Here is a 17,174-nt window from a genome sequence, read left to right as displayed (position 1 = left end):
CTTAAAACTTTAGTATTGTAGGTAGGTACTTAACCCAAACTTATATATCCCCCAACAGAATCATTATGCTAAAGGGGAATTTCAAATATATTACAACTATTATTATTTATACCTAATTATTTGTTTAGCTAAATCAATTTTATATTATTATTAGTCTATGCGTAATTATTATTATTATTATTATTATTATTATTATTATTTGTTGTTTTTACTGATTATTTTGAAAACTTTTGGGAACTTTTGTCCCCCAAACTACCGACTGAATTCACTTTCATGCCAGAAAAGATGATGTTGAAGAAAATTGAAGCATAATTTTTCCTGTCCCGAAAAGACGATGACAGACACAAATGAAAAAAAAGAAAACATTGTAAAATCAATACATTCAATACATTTCTGCGCTCAAAATCTAAGATTCTGATGTTCTCATAAACAAAATAGTGTTTCTTTTTTTTCGTATTAAGTATTAAAAGTGTATTTTTTTTATTATTTATTTCAACGGAATAATGGGTCCCACTGAACATGTTAGGGCCTACAATGTGCAGGGTATGTAGGTATACAATGGTATGTGTTACGGTAAAGTACGAATACCGATGAAACCTAGGTATTAACAGTAAATGACTGCTATTTCACAGGTTCCTATTGTGGGGATGGATATTATAGTTATAAAATGCGATTTAGTCAATGACCATTATTGTGATTATAGGCGTGATTTAGAATATCAATAGATATATTAATTGTAAAATCAAATTTCAACCTTGGTAAAATAGTCGGCGTCCGTTAAATGTATTCGCCCTTGGAACGCAGTTTTTAAATCGTTAGATTAAGGTCCTCTACTAAATTTTTCCCAATTCGAGCACTGGGTATCAATATACCGATTGTTTTGAAAAATTTGTAAAGTTCCCCAAGTGCTTCTTGATATGATATTTCATTATATTATAGTGACGCGTGGTACGTAATTTTAGAAAATGCAATACACCGTAATATATCAATATGACCGAACGGCCAAATGATATTATCTTGGAATTGCACGCGAACTAGTCGTCCGCCGTCGTTCTGCTCGATAAAACTGCGTCGAACAAGTCGTGTGCTCGGCGGAATTTCGGAGTCGAGCCCCGCGAGGCGCATCATCGCGCTTGCATTTATATAATATAATAATATAATTTATAGGTACTCACAAAGTATAGTACGCTTGTAGGCATTTACAATATAACGTCTTTACATGCTACGTCATAATATAATGTATTCCGTTCTACGCCATCGCCCGAGTGAACCGATCAAAAATTGCGTCCGTAAAAAATCTTTGTGTATACCCGCGAATATAATATACACTGCTGCAGCAATAACACATCTTGACATCACAACTGATGCAGTTCCCACGGTGAAAGTTGATCTCTGTCCGTTTTGATGCTTTGGGCGACCTCACACATTTCCCGCCGCAATACGGTCATAAAAACGACTTCGTCGTACGCGCGTATTATTATTATTATTATATTACTTATATTAATCGCAATAATCGGTCCGTTTGATATTATTATATTTTTATTAGGTGCTTATTATTTGCTTTGGCGGTGACGTACATCTCAGTTTCCCGACCACAATATCGTTGAAATTCGGCGCGTTTGAAGTGACGAAATGTATAACTATAATAATATAATATAATATTTTGCGTAGTGCATAACACGCGCGCGCAATGTACATAATATAATATAGGAAGTAATATAATCGCCAGCTTCTCTTTAAATGTTCGTCCATCTGCTGCACCGTCATAATAGGCTCGTAAAACATTTAAACATAACATAATATCATTATTGTTGCTGTATCTATAATTTATATCGTATGCGAACAAAATACTGCAAGATGCGCATTCGTCATCACAATGTTCGTGCTCACTGAAATGTTTCATTTTACAATGCGAATTTATTTGAAATTATTACGATTTATGGATTTTTTTAATGCCTATACTTAGACTTTATACACAACTTAAGGGATTTCCTGTGAGCTGCTGTGACAATACAATTTTTCAAATGAGAACCACCTTCTTAATTGTGAACTGTTAAAGAGACAGATTTTAGAAAATGTTGATATCGTGGGTGTGTGTAAATCGAAATTCCAATGACAAGTTTCCAATTTGATCATTATAGCCTATAGGTAACTATACATACCTACTAGGATAATAAATTATAGTACCTATACCAAATACCTATTAAAGTATAATACTATGATGGTTTTAAAGTTATAGAAATAATTATACCTATTATGAATTTATAACACTTTATAATTAGTCAAAATTGTCGTAAAGTAATTAGTAAGTATAGAAGTACTAGAATAAATATTACATCTATTTTATATTTTATATACTAATCAATTATTATTAAGGATAATATCATCATTAGGACCTTTATAAAGTTTGATAACTCAGAAACTACTCGTTTAGGAACGACATTTTTCAAAAAAAAAATCATCTGATTAAGAATTTGCAGTATAATTTAGAGTGGTTCTCGTTTGAAAAAACCAATTTATATCACCATTTACCACAAGAATACAAAATACTCCCTGAATTATATAAAAATGTAACTATTTAAAAATATAAGTTGGTGTATTAATTAAGTATACATAAAAATGCAAAAATCATAATTTGAATTAGATAAAGAAAAACACGTGGATGAGCATTCCTACTGCAGGTGAATCACCTTGACGACCCTGTGCCTATGTAATATTATTTGTAGGTACACTAGAACAGTGGTACCCACCACGCGACCCATTTACACATTTTGTCTGGCCCACACTAAAATTAAAATGTACATTCTATAAAATACGAAAAATTGAAAACATACTCTAATGGTTCTATAAGGTCTATTATGCAATATATTTTGTTGCAAGTAGGTAATAAAGAGATCCCGCAATCAATGCCAACAAAATAAATAAATACAATCAATAGGTACCAAATAATTTATTTTTTTAATGATTTATGTAAATTGTTTGTAAAGTGGAATATTTACAAATGGATTACTATCATTATATCAATATTAACATCTTTAATTAAATTATGTGGTCCACATGTAGTTTTAAAAAATAATACTTGGGTCTTTCCAAAATTCTAGCGAGAACTCTTGCACTATTAGAACGTTTAATATTATGATAATATTATCGCACCATCATTACACATTTTATACCAACATGGTAGTTAATAATATTATAATACGTGTAAAGTAAAACACTGCATAATGTTATAAATAATATATAATATAATACGATTTCACAACTTGCGATGCAGACCCTGGACGAAATTATATTATTATTGTTGTTGTTGTTGTTGTTCGCCGTTGGTGTTGCCCATGCGTATACAATGAAAAACTGTTTAATTGAAATTTGTCCGTACCTGTGCGTTGTTTATTTATTTTTTTCAAAACGTCTATATAATATACCTACGTGTAGGTTACAGGTATACTCCGTGGCGTGTTTCTTATTAATTGGGCGTGTAAATTGATGAAAGCTAATGACCATGGCCAAAATACGGACAATGTCCAGAATTTTATTTTGACCTTAAAAGTCGTTAGAGATGATTTGTTTTTAATACGAATTTTATGGAGTATAAATTTACCAAAAAAAAACCAAGTTAAAAATTACTTCTCGTAGGCCATTGTAAGTAGGGTGAAATAATTAATCAACTGCGGCTGGTGATATCTCAATGCTAAGAAAATCGTAAATATAAAGTTATTACATTATATCAGACATCAGTCCATATTATATTATTTTTAACCACAATAATCTCTTATACAGGGTTATCCATTTAACGCAAGACACTCTTTATTTCAAAAAACACTATCGTTTCTGGAAATATTTCTTTTACCTGATTTTAAATCGTTATTTCTTATTAAACAACATTTTTGGAAAAAATAATAGTTTTTAATATTTTTTTGAGTTTTGTACTCTTTTAATGACAACATGTATTTTTAATTTCATATTCAAAATCAGAATATTATTCAGAGTATTTTCGTATTTTCATCTGAAAAATATCATTTAGAAATTAGAACAAATGGAACTTAAACTTTGATGAGCGGAGTAGTGGACCAACATTTTGCGGTGTACCCTACCAGCCCTACCACTAACCACTCCACTCATCAAAACCTAAAATATTTATTTATAATATATAAACGAGTTGCCCCAATTCATATGTATTATGTGCTACACTAAAATAGACAAGCAAAAAATGTAATAAATTAAAATAGAAAATTTTAGTAGGTATATAAGAAAATTATACGAACTATACGACATTTTTATAGTTCGAAGTATTCCAAAATATACTTTGCTTTGGTGTATAAGGAATTCAAAATTCATGTTATCATAAATAAAATGTTAAAACATTGAAAAATTATAACGATAAAAAAAAAATAAAAATGTATTATTTAGTGTTCGGACTTATCTAGATAATTATTTGTTAATTTTTTATCTTATATAGATAAATAGTTACAAGGTATCTAAACGTTCATCTTAGATAATTTTTTTACTAATCTAAATTTATTCATCTAGATACATTTTTTATTGATAAAAATCGCGAAATTGTACTATATTTTTAAATATTTATACAGATGTCAGATTCTCAAATAAAGTTTATGGTTTATAAATAATATAAATATTTTTATTTATATCATTATTATTATTATGTTCCTAGTGCCCAACTAAAATATACCAAAATGTATAACCATTTAAAAAAACCCTGACACTGAATTTATGTTGGTTGGAAAAATGTTGTATTTTTAGCGATTATGTAGCAAAATTATATGTAGCAAGAAATAATGCGTGTTTTTCGTTTAATTAATATACCAGTAATATAATATGTTATATAAAATAAATTTTACTACATTTTTGACCCAATGTATATTTTCAACGTGTATATTAAATAATTAAATACCTACTGCAATTGATGAGTTTCAATCATATAAACACTTAATTATTATATTATAAACAAATTTAGTTTAATACTTCGATATGGTTAATTTCAATAGCATTAATTGAAAAATAAATATCTAACTTTACAGTGACATAATTAGATAATCTTATAGAGCCTTGCAATTATCATATATCACATTATATTATATCGAGTAGTGAACGACGTTTGTATCTGATATAAATAAGAAGATCTGAAATACTTGACACGTTCCTTCAACATTTTTGATGATGCATATGCATATTGTGGTATATACCTGCGTCATTATGTTTCTAATCGTCGGCGTATTATTCTATCAAACATCCGGAGGCTGCAGCGTAAGACCGTAGGTATATATATATATACAGACCTGCACACATTATTGCAGCTACCTGTTCGGCGTGTATATATCATTATAATCATGACAATAATAATAATTATCATTTGTTAGAAGATTATTATAATATACATATATGCACGAGTAGGTATGTTAATGTTTGTTTGCATACGCATACCCAGGTGTTTGTGTGGGGGGCTCGAGAACTCGGTTATACGACTTACGTTTAGGCGTGTTCGCATCAAAACATAATTATAACATTTGTAATACAATTGTGAATGGATGAGACTGGTACGAGAGATACGAGTGGATCTAATTGAATTGGCGCGTATGATGAACGGATGAGCCCGGGGCTCGGATGAAAGTATAAACGTCGAAAACTGCTGCAATGCGAGTACCTACAGTGGGCGTAATGTTTTTTAATGTCTTGAGTTTGTTTCGATATAGCTGCAATACATGTGTGTGCACATATATAGTATTTTGTATAGGCATAATATAGCAGATGGACATTTAAAAAATATAATATTAGAAATCGCCACGTCGTTAATATGGGTTTTTAATCGTTCTTACAAAACGGCGACTGTTTATGTACCATCATTGTGCATTACATACAGGTACCTAGGTAGGTATATCTTTAGAACGTATGCGGATATCGGTTTTTAGATTTATTGTGATTTGTTAACCTGAAAGTCCCAATCTGTTGCGTAGTGATGCAACTTAACATCTAGCCGACACGGTTCATCAAATTATTGACAGAGACAAAAATAAGGCAAGTATACTATATTATATATTATATGATGTAGTTTGTTGCAGAAAACGAAAACGTATTAAATGATTTAAGAAATATAGCTCATCTCCATACTTATCGATGTCTTTAATAAATTAAACGTTTGCATGTTTAACCTAACCTAAGAACATTAAATAAAAATATAATTTCGTTGAATTTAGTATGTTGATTGGTTTGTGAAAGCTGTATGATTTATTGTAAAAAAAAATCATCAAATCTTTTTACATATAGTCTTTATATATAATATGCTACCTTTATAAAGATAGACACTGCGAATTACATCATATCAGTAATAATTATTATTCTAATACCATACCGTAATAATCTATATGTGTATTGAGTGTGTATAATTCAACATACAAGTATATAATATATACTTATATATAACACTATATAATATTTCAAAATACATTAATAATGTGAGAGTGACCATTTATCATTGTGCACGTACTCGACATATTACCAGTTATATGAACGAAAATTAAAATATAACGAATGTGATACCAACTTCGAGTGGGCTACAAGAACCGGGGGTGTATCAGTGCGGGATGTATCAGCTGTGAATTAAATAAAATATGCACACTTGAAACTTATGATAAACCATTGCGAATTCTAAATGTGACGAAACAAAAATGATTGATGTTTACTCGGCCACGAGCTTTTACTTAACAGTTAACATTTTTCGTAGTGTTTTTAATATTTTGTTAACAATAAGGTATAGGAAAATTGTGTTCTGACACGAATCTAGAAAATAATTTGGGGAAACTTGTTGAAAACTTTCGTTACTCTTAAAAGGTCTTTTCAATAAATAGTAAAACACATAACTATGACAGATTTGTCATTAAAAAAAATGGTTCTTTACTGTACAAAAAAACAGATGTCGCAAATTAAAAACTTCTCTCAAAATTCTGGCAAAAAGGTAGAGAATGAGCGTATAATTTATGTTTCATTCTTAGAATTTAGAAAACATAACATACCGGAAATAAGTATAATTTATTCATTAAAGTATTAAACTCATTATAGGTATAGTAGATACCCGGGCAATTTTTCAAACAGGTTAAACGCAAGACATTCAAAATGCTGGACATTGAATAACCGAGATTTTGTTTTCCGATTATTTTGTGTTTATTATCGTCATATATTCATATGTTTCTGAAAAAAAAACCACCGAGTGCTTACAATATGCCTAATTCCCGATCAATAAACTAATATAATATAATATAAATAGGTAAGTATGCCCAAAGTAAAGTAAAATACGGATCATTGACTGCCAGAAATTATATTCCGCATTCATAGACATTTTGGGCTCAGTCTATCTTTTCTGTCGCAATATTAATAATTTCACAACTCTATCATAATATAACACAACAATACTATTAAGATCGGGATGCAACCTAAAACGATATTATATTTTTTTTATCTCGCGACAGAACAATGGACAGGTGTCCGGGAGATCTCAAGATCAACACGTTTGATTTTTTTGTTTTGTTTTTGGATTCTCGTTCACGTGCTAAATATTCTTTGGATATTATATACTATATATAACCGTATAATTATTATACCAGATATACCTACATATTCGCGCACAAGGTTTTTCATGGCATTTTTTTTTTTGCGTTTCGTGTACCTCCACGAAATTCGCCCGCCGCTGAACAACCGGTTTTGCGCTGACTATATATTCTTCTATTCGATTTTTCTCTTTCTTTCGATAATATATATTTTTATGTAAGCGGATCTGGGCGATACCTGCCTGCCCATAAACGATCAAACGCGGTGCACGCGAGCTTAAGAAACATTATATACGTACAACGGCAAGAACAGAAGTCAAATCGCGCGGTAAAGCAAAACCGATATCGCATGTGCACAATATTCTAACCCTTTCAAACCTTGGGGTATTAAATTGCTACTTTGATTACGAAACTCGTGGAAAAATCGTTAGAAAACGTATTATGCTGCATATTATTATACTTATATTATATTGCTGTTTGTACGCGACCATGTTGAAACCGCGTGTGTACCACACGAAGAGATTGCACATGTTTCTACAGCGGGTGAAGTATTTGTATATCGGATACCAGGTATGCTAATAGAGTAGTATTATTTCATCCCGATTATTGGTATATTTAGCAATTTTTTTATCAATTACATTATTGGTGGCATAGGTATACTTATTTTAGTAGCAACGATAAATTTAAATCAATATAAAATATGCAAAAATGATAAATCTTAAATTATTTTTCGCTTACTGTGGTACATTAGTTTATGTAGGTATATCGTAATTCATTCGATTATTATATCCTTATTGAATTTCGAATACAATCGAATGATTTTTTTGGGACACCAAGATATTATCACGATAAAAACATGTTTTAGAAAGACATTATACAATTCACTTTTGAATATGGTGTGAGAAATTTATTTTACCGAAAATAATTTAATACTTATATAATTATATAACAACTGATACCTAACTCTGCTATATTATATAGGAACCTATAAAAATAAAAATGTGAAAAATTATAAAATAAAATACATAATATACTGAAGATGTATAAAAATGTTTAATTAATAACAATTATTCATTTCTGTAAAAGTTTCAGCCTTCAGGAGAGTGAATTTAAAAAAAAAGCAGAACAAAATACAAACACACAATGTGAAATAATAACAAACGTCAGACATCTACATTACCGTATTTTTCGACTAGTTGAAAGTAACCAATTAATCCAAATATTTTCTCAATTTTTGATTATAATTTTTTTTGTTATATCACGATTCACAAAATATATAAATAAGATGCTATATATAATACGCTTCAGTAGCTGGTTATAGTAATTATACACGAAACACGTTTTTATCACTGTAAAAGCTACTGTTAATAAATTGGTCACATGTTTATTTATTTATATCAAAATTCATTTTATTCCGACCCAGCACCCGAAAAAAAAACAGAAAAATTGAGGATCAAAATTATAGATTACAAATTCTGAATTTGTTACTCATTTTTAGTATGTTTTGACTTGGAAATTTTAATTTTAGGATAGCAGGCTGACGGACTTGTTTTATTAAGTCGTTAGTATACTATATTGAATAGTATATTTATTATATTTAAAACACTTGAACTAATTTTAACTTATCGAGCTGGTTTCAACTATATACTAGTAATTAATTAATATTACCTACCTATATTATAAGTAGGTATACCTACATAATGTATATTTATATGATTATTGATTCAAATTTCACTAAAAAAACTTGTAACGTATAAAAATGTGTAACTAATACCTTCGAACCATCGTATAATAATTTAGTATTAGTAAACACTAAATATCTGGTTTGTGCCAGTGTGGCAGTATGGCAGTATTGTTAAAATCTCGATTGACCTTTAATAAAGATTAAAATAAATTATATTCATTATGTATTTTAACAGTACATATTTCAACGATTAAAACGATTCTTGACGACCTCCCAAGGACATTATTGGAGTACGATAATGTAATCTATATTATGGACTATTCAGTTACATCACTCTATGTAAATTTGGATTGTGATCTCCGCTAAACAGGCTATAGTCAGAACAAGTCTCACTATATAAGTATTATACATACAATATAGGTAGGTACATGTATAAAATCTATTATTTTTAAAATTAATGAATGAATGATATTTGACGATAAATAATTCATATATAAAAGAGACCAATATTGGTTTGTCAAAATGTCGATAACATTTGTTATCTAAAATGTTTTCAGTAATTCGCTTAATTAGTCAACGTTAAAAATCATAATATTATGATATTATAATATATTACCTATATTTATTAATTAATTTTAGTAGTTTTATCATTTTAAAGTAGCAATTACTACTACATAATGTCATAATATACTCGTATATGGACTTTGCAAAATATAATTTTAAAATTACACTAGAAATTTGAGGAATTTTGTCATATCCTTCGCCGACACAATAATGTTGCAAGCAACAGACTCGCGTATATAATATAATATAATATAAGACAATTTAATAATATAATACAATGACAACGAAGAATATTTTTACTATACATAACACAAAACAACCGAGAGAGTTGTTGAAAACGTATAAAATATAAATGGATTTTTTTTGTCCATTTTTTTTTTCTTTCCATTCTCATTTTCCCCCATCAGTACGTGACTCGGTTGCGAGTTTTCTAATAGTGAATTGTTTCATATTTTTGTACACTGATTTATTAATATGTCGTATCGACGGCCGCGTGTGCATGATGTGTGCTGCAGTGTATAATGTGCATTTCTACATCTATATACGCATACATAGATATAGGTACCGAAGTTGTGTGTGTGTGTGTGTCGTGTGAATTATCTACAGAAATCCCGATGGCACCACCCCGTCGCACTCACCTGCCAGTAGAAATGTCAGCAACATTGTGATCTCATTGGGCTTGGTGTCGTCGTCCGGATGTCCCTGGAACAATAAATCATTATCCGATTATTATAAATGGTCATACGCACAATATATAATATCATTTCGTTGCGTCATTGTGAATTGATATATTAATATATAACGGAATGTATATCTATATATACGCGTGTGACGGGATTGAGTTGTCAATGCGTGTCGGTTACGTCCGTAACGCACAACAATAAAAAGCTATAAATGATCTTTATTTAATATTTCGCTTTTGATTGATCTGTTTGAAATTGTTTGTAAAAATTTTTTTCTCGCGAGCGAGCGCGTGCACGGCCCTTTTATCATCTGTTTTCTATGATACTCACTTTGTTCTCCTCTTCATTATTCGTTTACTTACGAACCGAAGAGAATCGGAAAATAACAGTGAAAATAACGTGGTTGACAACTTCGGGGAAATTTATTAAATTGTACACATATAATTTTATCACGTTTTCCGTGCAAGTAATTTTATTAAGAAAAATCATTACCAACTCAGACATTCGCGAAGAAACACAACAATACTATATATTTTAACCAGCTGCAGTATAGTACAAATTTAATTTTACCAACTATCTTTATAGTACCTATTTCTTTTTTGGAATTATTTTATTTAAATCTTTACAAAAAGCATTTCATTTTTCTATTTTTCTATTTTTTCTATTTCTTAAATTTTTACTTTTTTGAATGACACCATACATTTTTTATTTTATATTCAAAAATAGCTAGAATATCATTCTAAGAACCTACCCACTAACCACTTCTGTTCTACTCCATTACTATTGGTTCATCAAAACTTTAAGTACCTTATATATACCTACTCGTTCAATATACTATTTTGATTTATACTTAAATTTTGCTTTGAATATGATGAAATTAAAAATATACAGTATCATTCAAAAAACAAAAAAACTTAAAACTATGATAATACAAAATAGGAAAAATTTTTGAAAAATTTCAAAAATGCAGCTGTTTCGTTATAATCTATCACATCAAAGTTCAAAGAATGTAAAAAGTATTTCCAAAACGTTAAATAATATTGAGATAATTAATGTAGGTATTAATAAAAAAACTTTCCTGTACATAATTGATTGTACTTACAATGCTATAAAAAAAAAATAATAAAAACATTCAGGATATTAAAATTAACAATAATTGGAGAGCGAGCACGAAACGTCAAGATAATAATATTATATAGTAGGTATAGGTAGTGAGACTGTGAGAGTGATCAAAGATGGAACATTAGAAGCCAATATGGCCGGCGCAGGAAATATAAAGAGAAGAACACCCTATAGAGAATTTTTGTGATTTATGAGTATCGTTTCGTTTCTTGTAATATCACGATAGGCGCGATAACATTTTTATTATACACAACACTACGGTGTCTTATACGCGGCTCTCGTGACACTCGGTGAAATACCCGCGATCGTTTAAGTCTCCACGTTACGCGCTAAACGAAAATTACATAATAATCGGTCCATTATAATATCTCGACATTACCGGAACGACTGTTTATAAGCAGTAGGCAATTATATATAAGTACGCATGTACGGTTATTAAATCTATTATTCGATTAACTGCTGCAGATATAGAAGATTGTGAGTAGTATATTATATACAATTTTCATATATAACGTTATTACGCGTAGTCCGTATCATCGTGCCTATTATACATATAGGTATACAATAATATTATTGTATGGACGAATTATATTATATATTATTATTTTTAATATTGTCATTGTTGTTGTTGTTGAACCCAACGCCCGAGTTGAGAAATCTAAATCGACGTGCCCGCGGCCTAGGCCAAAATATGTTTAAGTCTTCAATTGTGTTAAAATGTAGACACATTTAATACGGATCAAATTAACAAGCATTGTCGCAACATAACTATCTGTAGATATATAATATACACGTATATATTGCTCAGGGCTGTATATGAATATTCTGTACCCCAAGCAAAATATTTTGCTACCTCCCAAAAAAAAAAAACAATAGTTATTTCCTAAGTTTGAAGGTATACCTATAACTACTATTTTGTGGCATAAATGCCATTTAAAAAAATAATGTCAGAAACCTATGTATTTCAATGAGTCAAGAACAATCATGGTGCAATCAAAATTTATGGATCGGACTTCGTTTCAAAGTTATAACATTTTGAAGTCCGCTAGTTTGCGTATTTCCACCCCTCGGTTTTTATAATTAAATTACTTTATTAAAAAAAAAAAATAATCAGGTAGTAGGTACGATAGGTAATTTCTGATTCCACAAAATTGTAAAATGCATTAAAAAACTCACAATTAGAAAAAAAAATTTTAATTTTAAAATTTTATTCTTTTGGTGTTTTAATCTTATAAGCAAGATTTTGAAGTAACTTTTAATAACTTTTAAAAAAATTTAATCAACTTTTTTTGAAAGTTCCATTGTCTAAATCATTATGCAAAACACATTTTGAAAAAAAAATTCATTACACTCCATCCATTCCATATTTTCGTCTATTAGTTACATATATCCCTTATATCTTTAAGAAAAGTAATGTTAAATAACAAATTATACTTAGTTTTCCTAAAAAAAATATAAGTAAAACAATAGTTAAAAACAAAGTTTTCTTTATAAGTGTTTAATATTTTTTCTTATTGTAAAGTATACACTGCGTTATAGTTCTTTTATAATATTGACTGGCCACCGCCTATAGAACGCGAAGTGTCTCAATTCGTTAGGTTACCGAATACAAAGTTACATGATTATATACTTACGTATTATATACATGACTTAATGCGTCCGCAGATTTTCACCGTACGATATACTGCAAATTTACGCGGCGTCGCGTCCTTGACGATCATTTAACGTCACCGCTGCCACTGCAGCCTGTGACCCTCAGTTATGTGAAATTAAATACATCGATACGCGATGATAATTATTTACGTTTAAATGTATAATATTATACGATCGTGCCGAAAATGATGTTTTATTTCGGTTTCGGCTGCGATTTACCCGCGGTGACGAATATAATAATATATAGTGTAGATGATCGTGTCACTCTCGTCATCGCTGGCGTACTATGTGTTATATTATAGTATTATCACCCTTAATCGCCCCCCCCCCTAATCCGTGGTAGAATCATTCGCACTTCGTGGGTATACGCGTATAGCCCGATTTCGAACTTGACCCACATACAGCACGGCCTCGCTTTATTGCCACCCCCGGGGCCCGAGTTGAATCCGCTACGGATTTTAAAATATTTCGTCAACGGCTCGACACAGCATTATATACGTGTATATATTATATATTATTATACATTATATTATGGATATTATATATATGTATATGGTATTACACACGCCGCAGACGGCCGGATCGGTCGTGACCCATTCGGTGTAGCGAACCCGGCAGAAGAAAGTTTTCGCTACGAATCGTCACGTTGATGATTTACGGACAGGTTTTCGCGGAGAATCCTAATTATATGTATCGACCTGTCATGACTCCGACGCGGGCACAACGTGCACCGATCACCGCCAAGTCCACGCCGGCAGAAGACTCTAAGCCCTTATTATAAAATATATTATATTGTAATGTCATAATAATTATTATTCATCGTCTGCAGCGCGGTAAAAGGTACACGCTGGTTATACGCGCGTAACGTGCCGAACACGCAGGTGGCCAAGATTGTTGTTAATATTATATATATTTATACGATACGATCACTTTGTGCGAGAAAAAGAACGACGACGACTCGGTAGGTATAATATTATTATACCATAGGTACCTAAACCGCTGCGTGTGTATTATCCAGACGGCTGTGTACAATAATTGTATCTAATTATTAGATTCGTTTACAAAATATACAGCACAATGAGTGTAATAATACGTATTGTTATTATATCGTAAACGCACATGATATCGCAACAGAACTCAGCGTCGTCCTGTATAGTGTGAATCGAAATAGCACATTGTCGAATTCGAAATATTTTCAACAAAATATTTTACACAAACTTTGTAAAGTTAACGAGACATATACTATAGAAGAACAAGACGTTTCGGTTTGTCAGCGTTTAGTCATTGTATTTTTCTCAACGTGCTGATGTGCATTTTCTTAATCGACATACTAGACTAACCTCTATAATACGAGATGAGCTGTACTATTCGAGACAAATTAAAAATCGATTAAGCCTACTTAGACTTAAATTGTGAAATCATACAGTTTGTTTTTATACAATAAAACTGAAACTCATCTTATGGTCGTTATTTTAATATGTTTAAAAGACAAAAGTTGTAAAAAAAGTCACTCAGCACATCAAAATATTAAAAAGCCGAACGAAATTCGCTTGTTTCGAATTGTTTTACATTATTTACAATCCTATAATCACTTACCTATTATTAATTAATAATTAGAAACTATATAGCTGATAATCCTAAGTACTTTTTAACAATATATTTTTAGGTAATTTTTATATATATTTTTATATATATTATTATATTTATTAGGCAAATAGGTTCGGCGTAGGCTAATCCATGACGAATAGGACTCAAGAATAGGACTTAAGAATAAAATACTTAAAAAATGTTTTGGTCACACTCAATCTGTAGGTATGTAGACTGTTTGTAAGCACAGCATAGTTATACGTTGATATATTATTATAGGTACCTATACTTACATTTGCATTTGTATATGATATGGTAAACCTTCCAAATACCTATACTGCAGGCTATACTATTTTGATATACAGACTACGGAGACTGACAATTACAGCGCACTGTACGAAATCCATAGAATTATGTTACCTATATAGGTAACATATGTTATACTATTATTATAGAAATAAAATAGGATATCTTAATACGCATTGATATGTCCAGCAAAAGTCCTAATTTTACGGCTATTCTAAACAGTTTTTCAACGAGAACATTGACCATTGATATGTATAATACCAATGGCGTATATAGGGGGGAGGCCCTCTAGGCCAGAGTCCATAGTGAAATTGCAGGTTTAATTAAACCATTTCATGTATATATACACTGTTTACAGTTTTCCACCATGATTAAAATCGTTTTGAGGAATCAACAAGGAAATGTTAGATTGTCAGGACTTGCTTTGATGAATTTTATGTGTTAAATTCACAATAAGATAACATTAAAATATATATGTAATATGTATATATGAAATTGTCAATATTTTTTTAAAAAAGAATTAAAAATGAATTTTACACAATAATTATAAAATTATATTTCGCAATTTGTATTTGTATTTATAACCACCCAGCTCTATAATAAATGTATAGTTATGGCTATGTTAGTCGCGCTATGCTGACTATTGATAAATTGGCCCATAGTGAAAATAATTTGTATATACGCCACTGTATAATACTATACCGATATAAGTACAATATTATACCTAGGTAGTCGAAAACTGAATAGATATACCATATACGTATACACACATTGTATTTACAAATTTACAATGTTGTATAACGAATAAATATTTGAAAAACATACAGGTAGGGTTATTAAAAAAATTCTAGTAGGTACATTAGTGTGTTATTACTTATTAACTTGTGTATAGAAAATATAAACGATTCCAATCTAATAAGTTAACTTTAATTAACTTAACACACCTTTTATCATAACTTGAATGAACATTGTATTTGTATTAAGATCGTTTAATCTTTAATTGTATATTTGTATTAGGCGCATAAAGCTATGAACTTATACATGTTTATAAATCGATTTCTTGGCGTCGTACATTATGTTTTTCAGTTTTTTATTCATTGATGAACAACTGATTTTACTGTAAATGTATGAGTCGTAAGTTATATGTGGTACCTAGTCCATTTAATAACGTAACTACGTATATATATAAATAAGACACTTATAATGAGTAGGTAGGTACTCATACCTATATCTTATCACTCAATGTATCTATATAATCAATTTTTGTTTTTAAAACTGTGTCTTATATGTAATATATTATATAGGTATTTATGAATCAAAAATGTTTATTTTTGAACAACGTAGATATAAGGTGAACATTTTTCTGTAAATTATTTAAACGTTCTACTAAATTCTGCAAATGAAATAATTGTCCATAGTTATACAATTTGTTGAACTATATTGATACTGTTATGAAACCATTAGATTTATTCTACCCGTCATAATTTCTATTTGCCCTATCATTAATTTTATAACATAAACATAATATCATCACGTTTTCTCTTCGGTCATATTTCATTAATTATTATATCATGTACATCAATAATATATTTTCATAAAATAATTATGTCAAATCAGAATGATTACGTAACAATGACAAATCATTTTGATTTGTTTAATATATTAAAATGTCCCTCTCTTACGATATGCTATAGCTTTATACTTTTTACATTTTTAGTCAAATTTAATTTTACTCTTCTTCAATGACGTAATATTACAACATGATTGGTTATCAATTTACAAATATGATGTTGAAAACAATAGTAGAACTTATTTGAGAAATCGGTTAAATAAAACAAGTATTTACTTATAGATTTTTATTTTAAGCCACCCGCTAAACAATAAAATACATAAATAAAAAAAAGCCGCGAAAGTCACTCTGCTGTATAGGAGGTTTAGAATGTTGAATGTAACAGCAAAAAGTTTCAAATCCAACGATTAATATTTTTTTAATTACAAAAATTGTTCGTTCAATGT

General features: G+C 29.9%; 1 protein-coding gene across 1 annotated transcript in view; it reads right to left on the bottom strand.

The window, feature by feature from the left end:
* Positions 1–17,174, bottom strand: part of LOC100161799 (basic-leucine zipper transcription factor A) — a 60,638-nt gene that overhangs the window by 34,282 nt on the left and 9,182 nt on the right. The window contains exon 2 of the mRNA XM_001950294.5: positions 10,446–10,509. Coding sequence (XP_001950329.2) covers positions 10,446–10,470 — 25 coding nt within the window. The 5' untranslated portion in view covers positions 10,471–10,509. The remainder of the gene's footprint in view (positions 1–10,445; positions 10,510–17,174) is intronic.

This window comes from Acyrthosiphon pisum, chromosome A1, assembly GCF_005508785.2.
Source record: "Acyrthosiphon pisum isolate AL4f chromosome A1, pea_aphid_22Mar2018_4r6ur, whole genome shotgun sequence".
Classification (NCBI taxonomy): domain Eukaryota; kingdom Metazoa; phylum Arthropoda; class Insecta; order Hemiptera; family Aphididae; genus Acyrthosiphon; species Acyrthosiphon pisum.
This window is presented reverse-complemented; position numbering and strand designations above follow the sequence as displayed.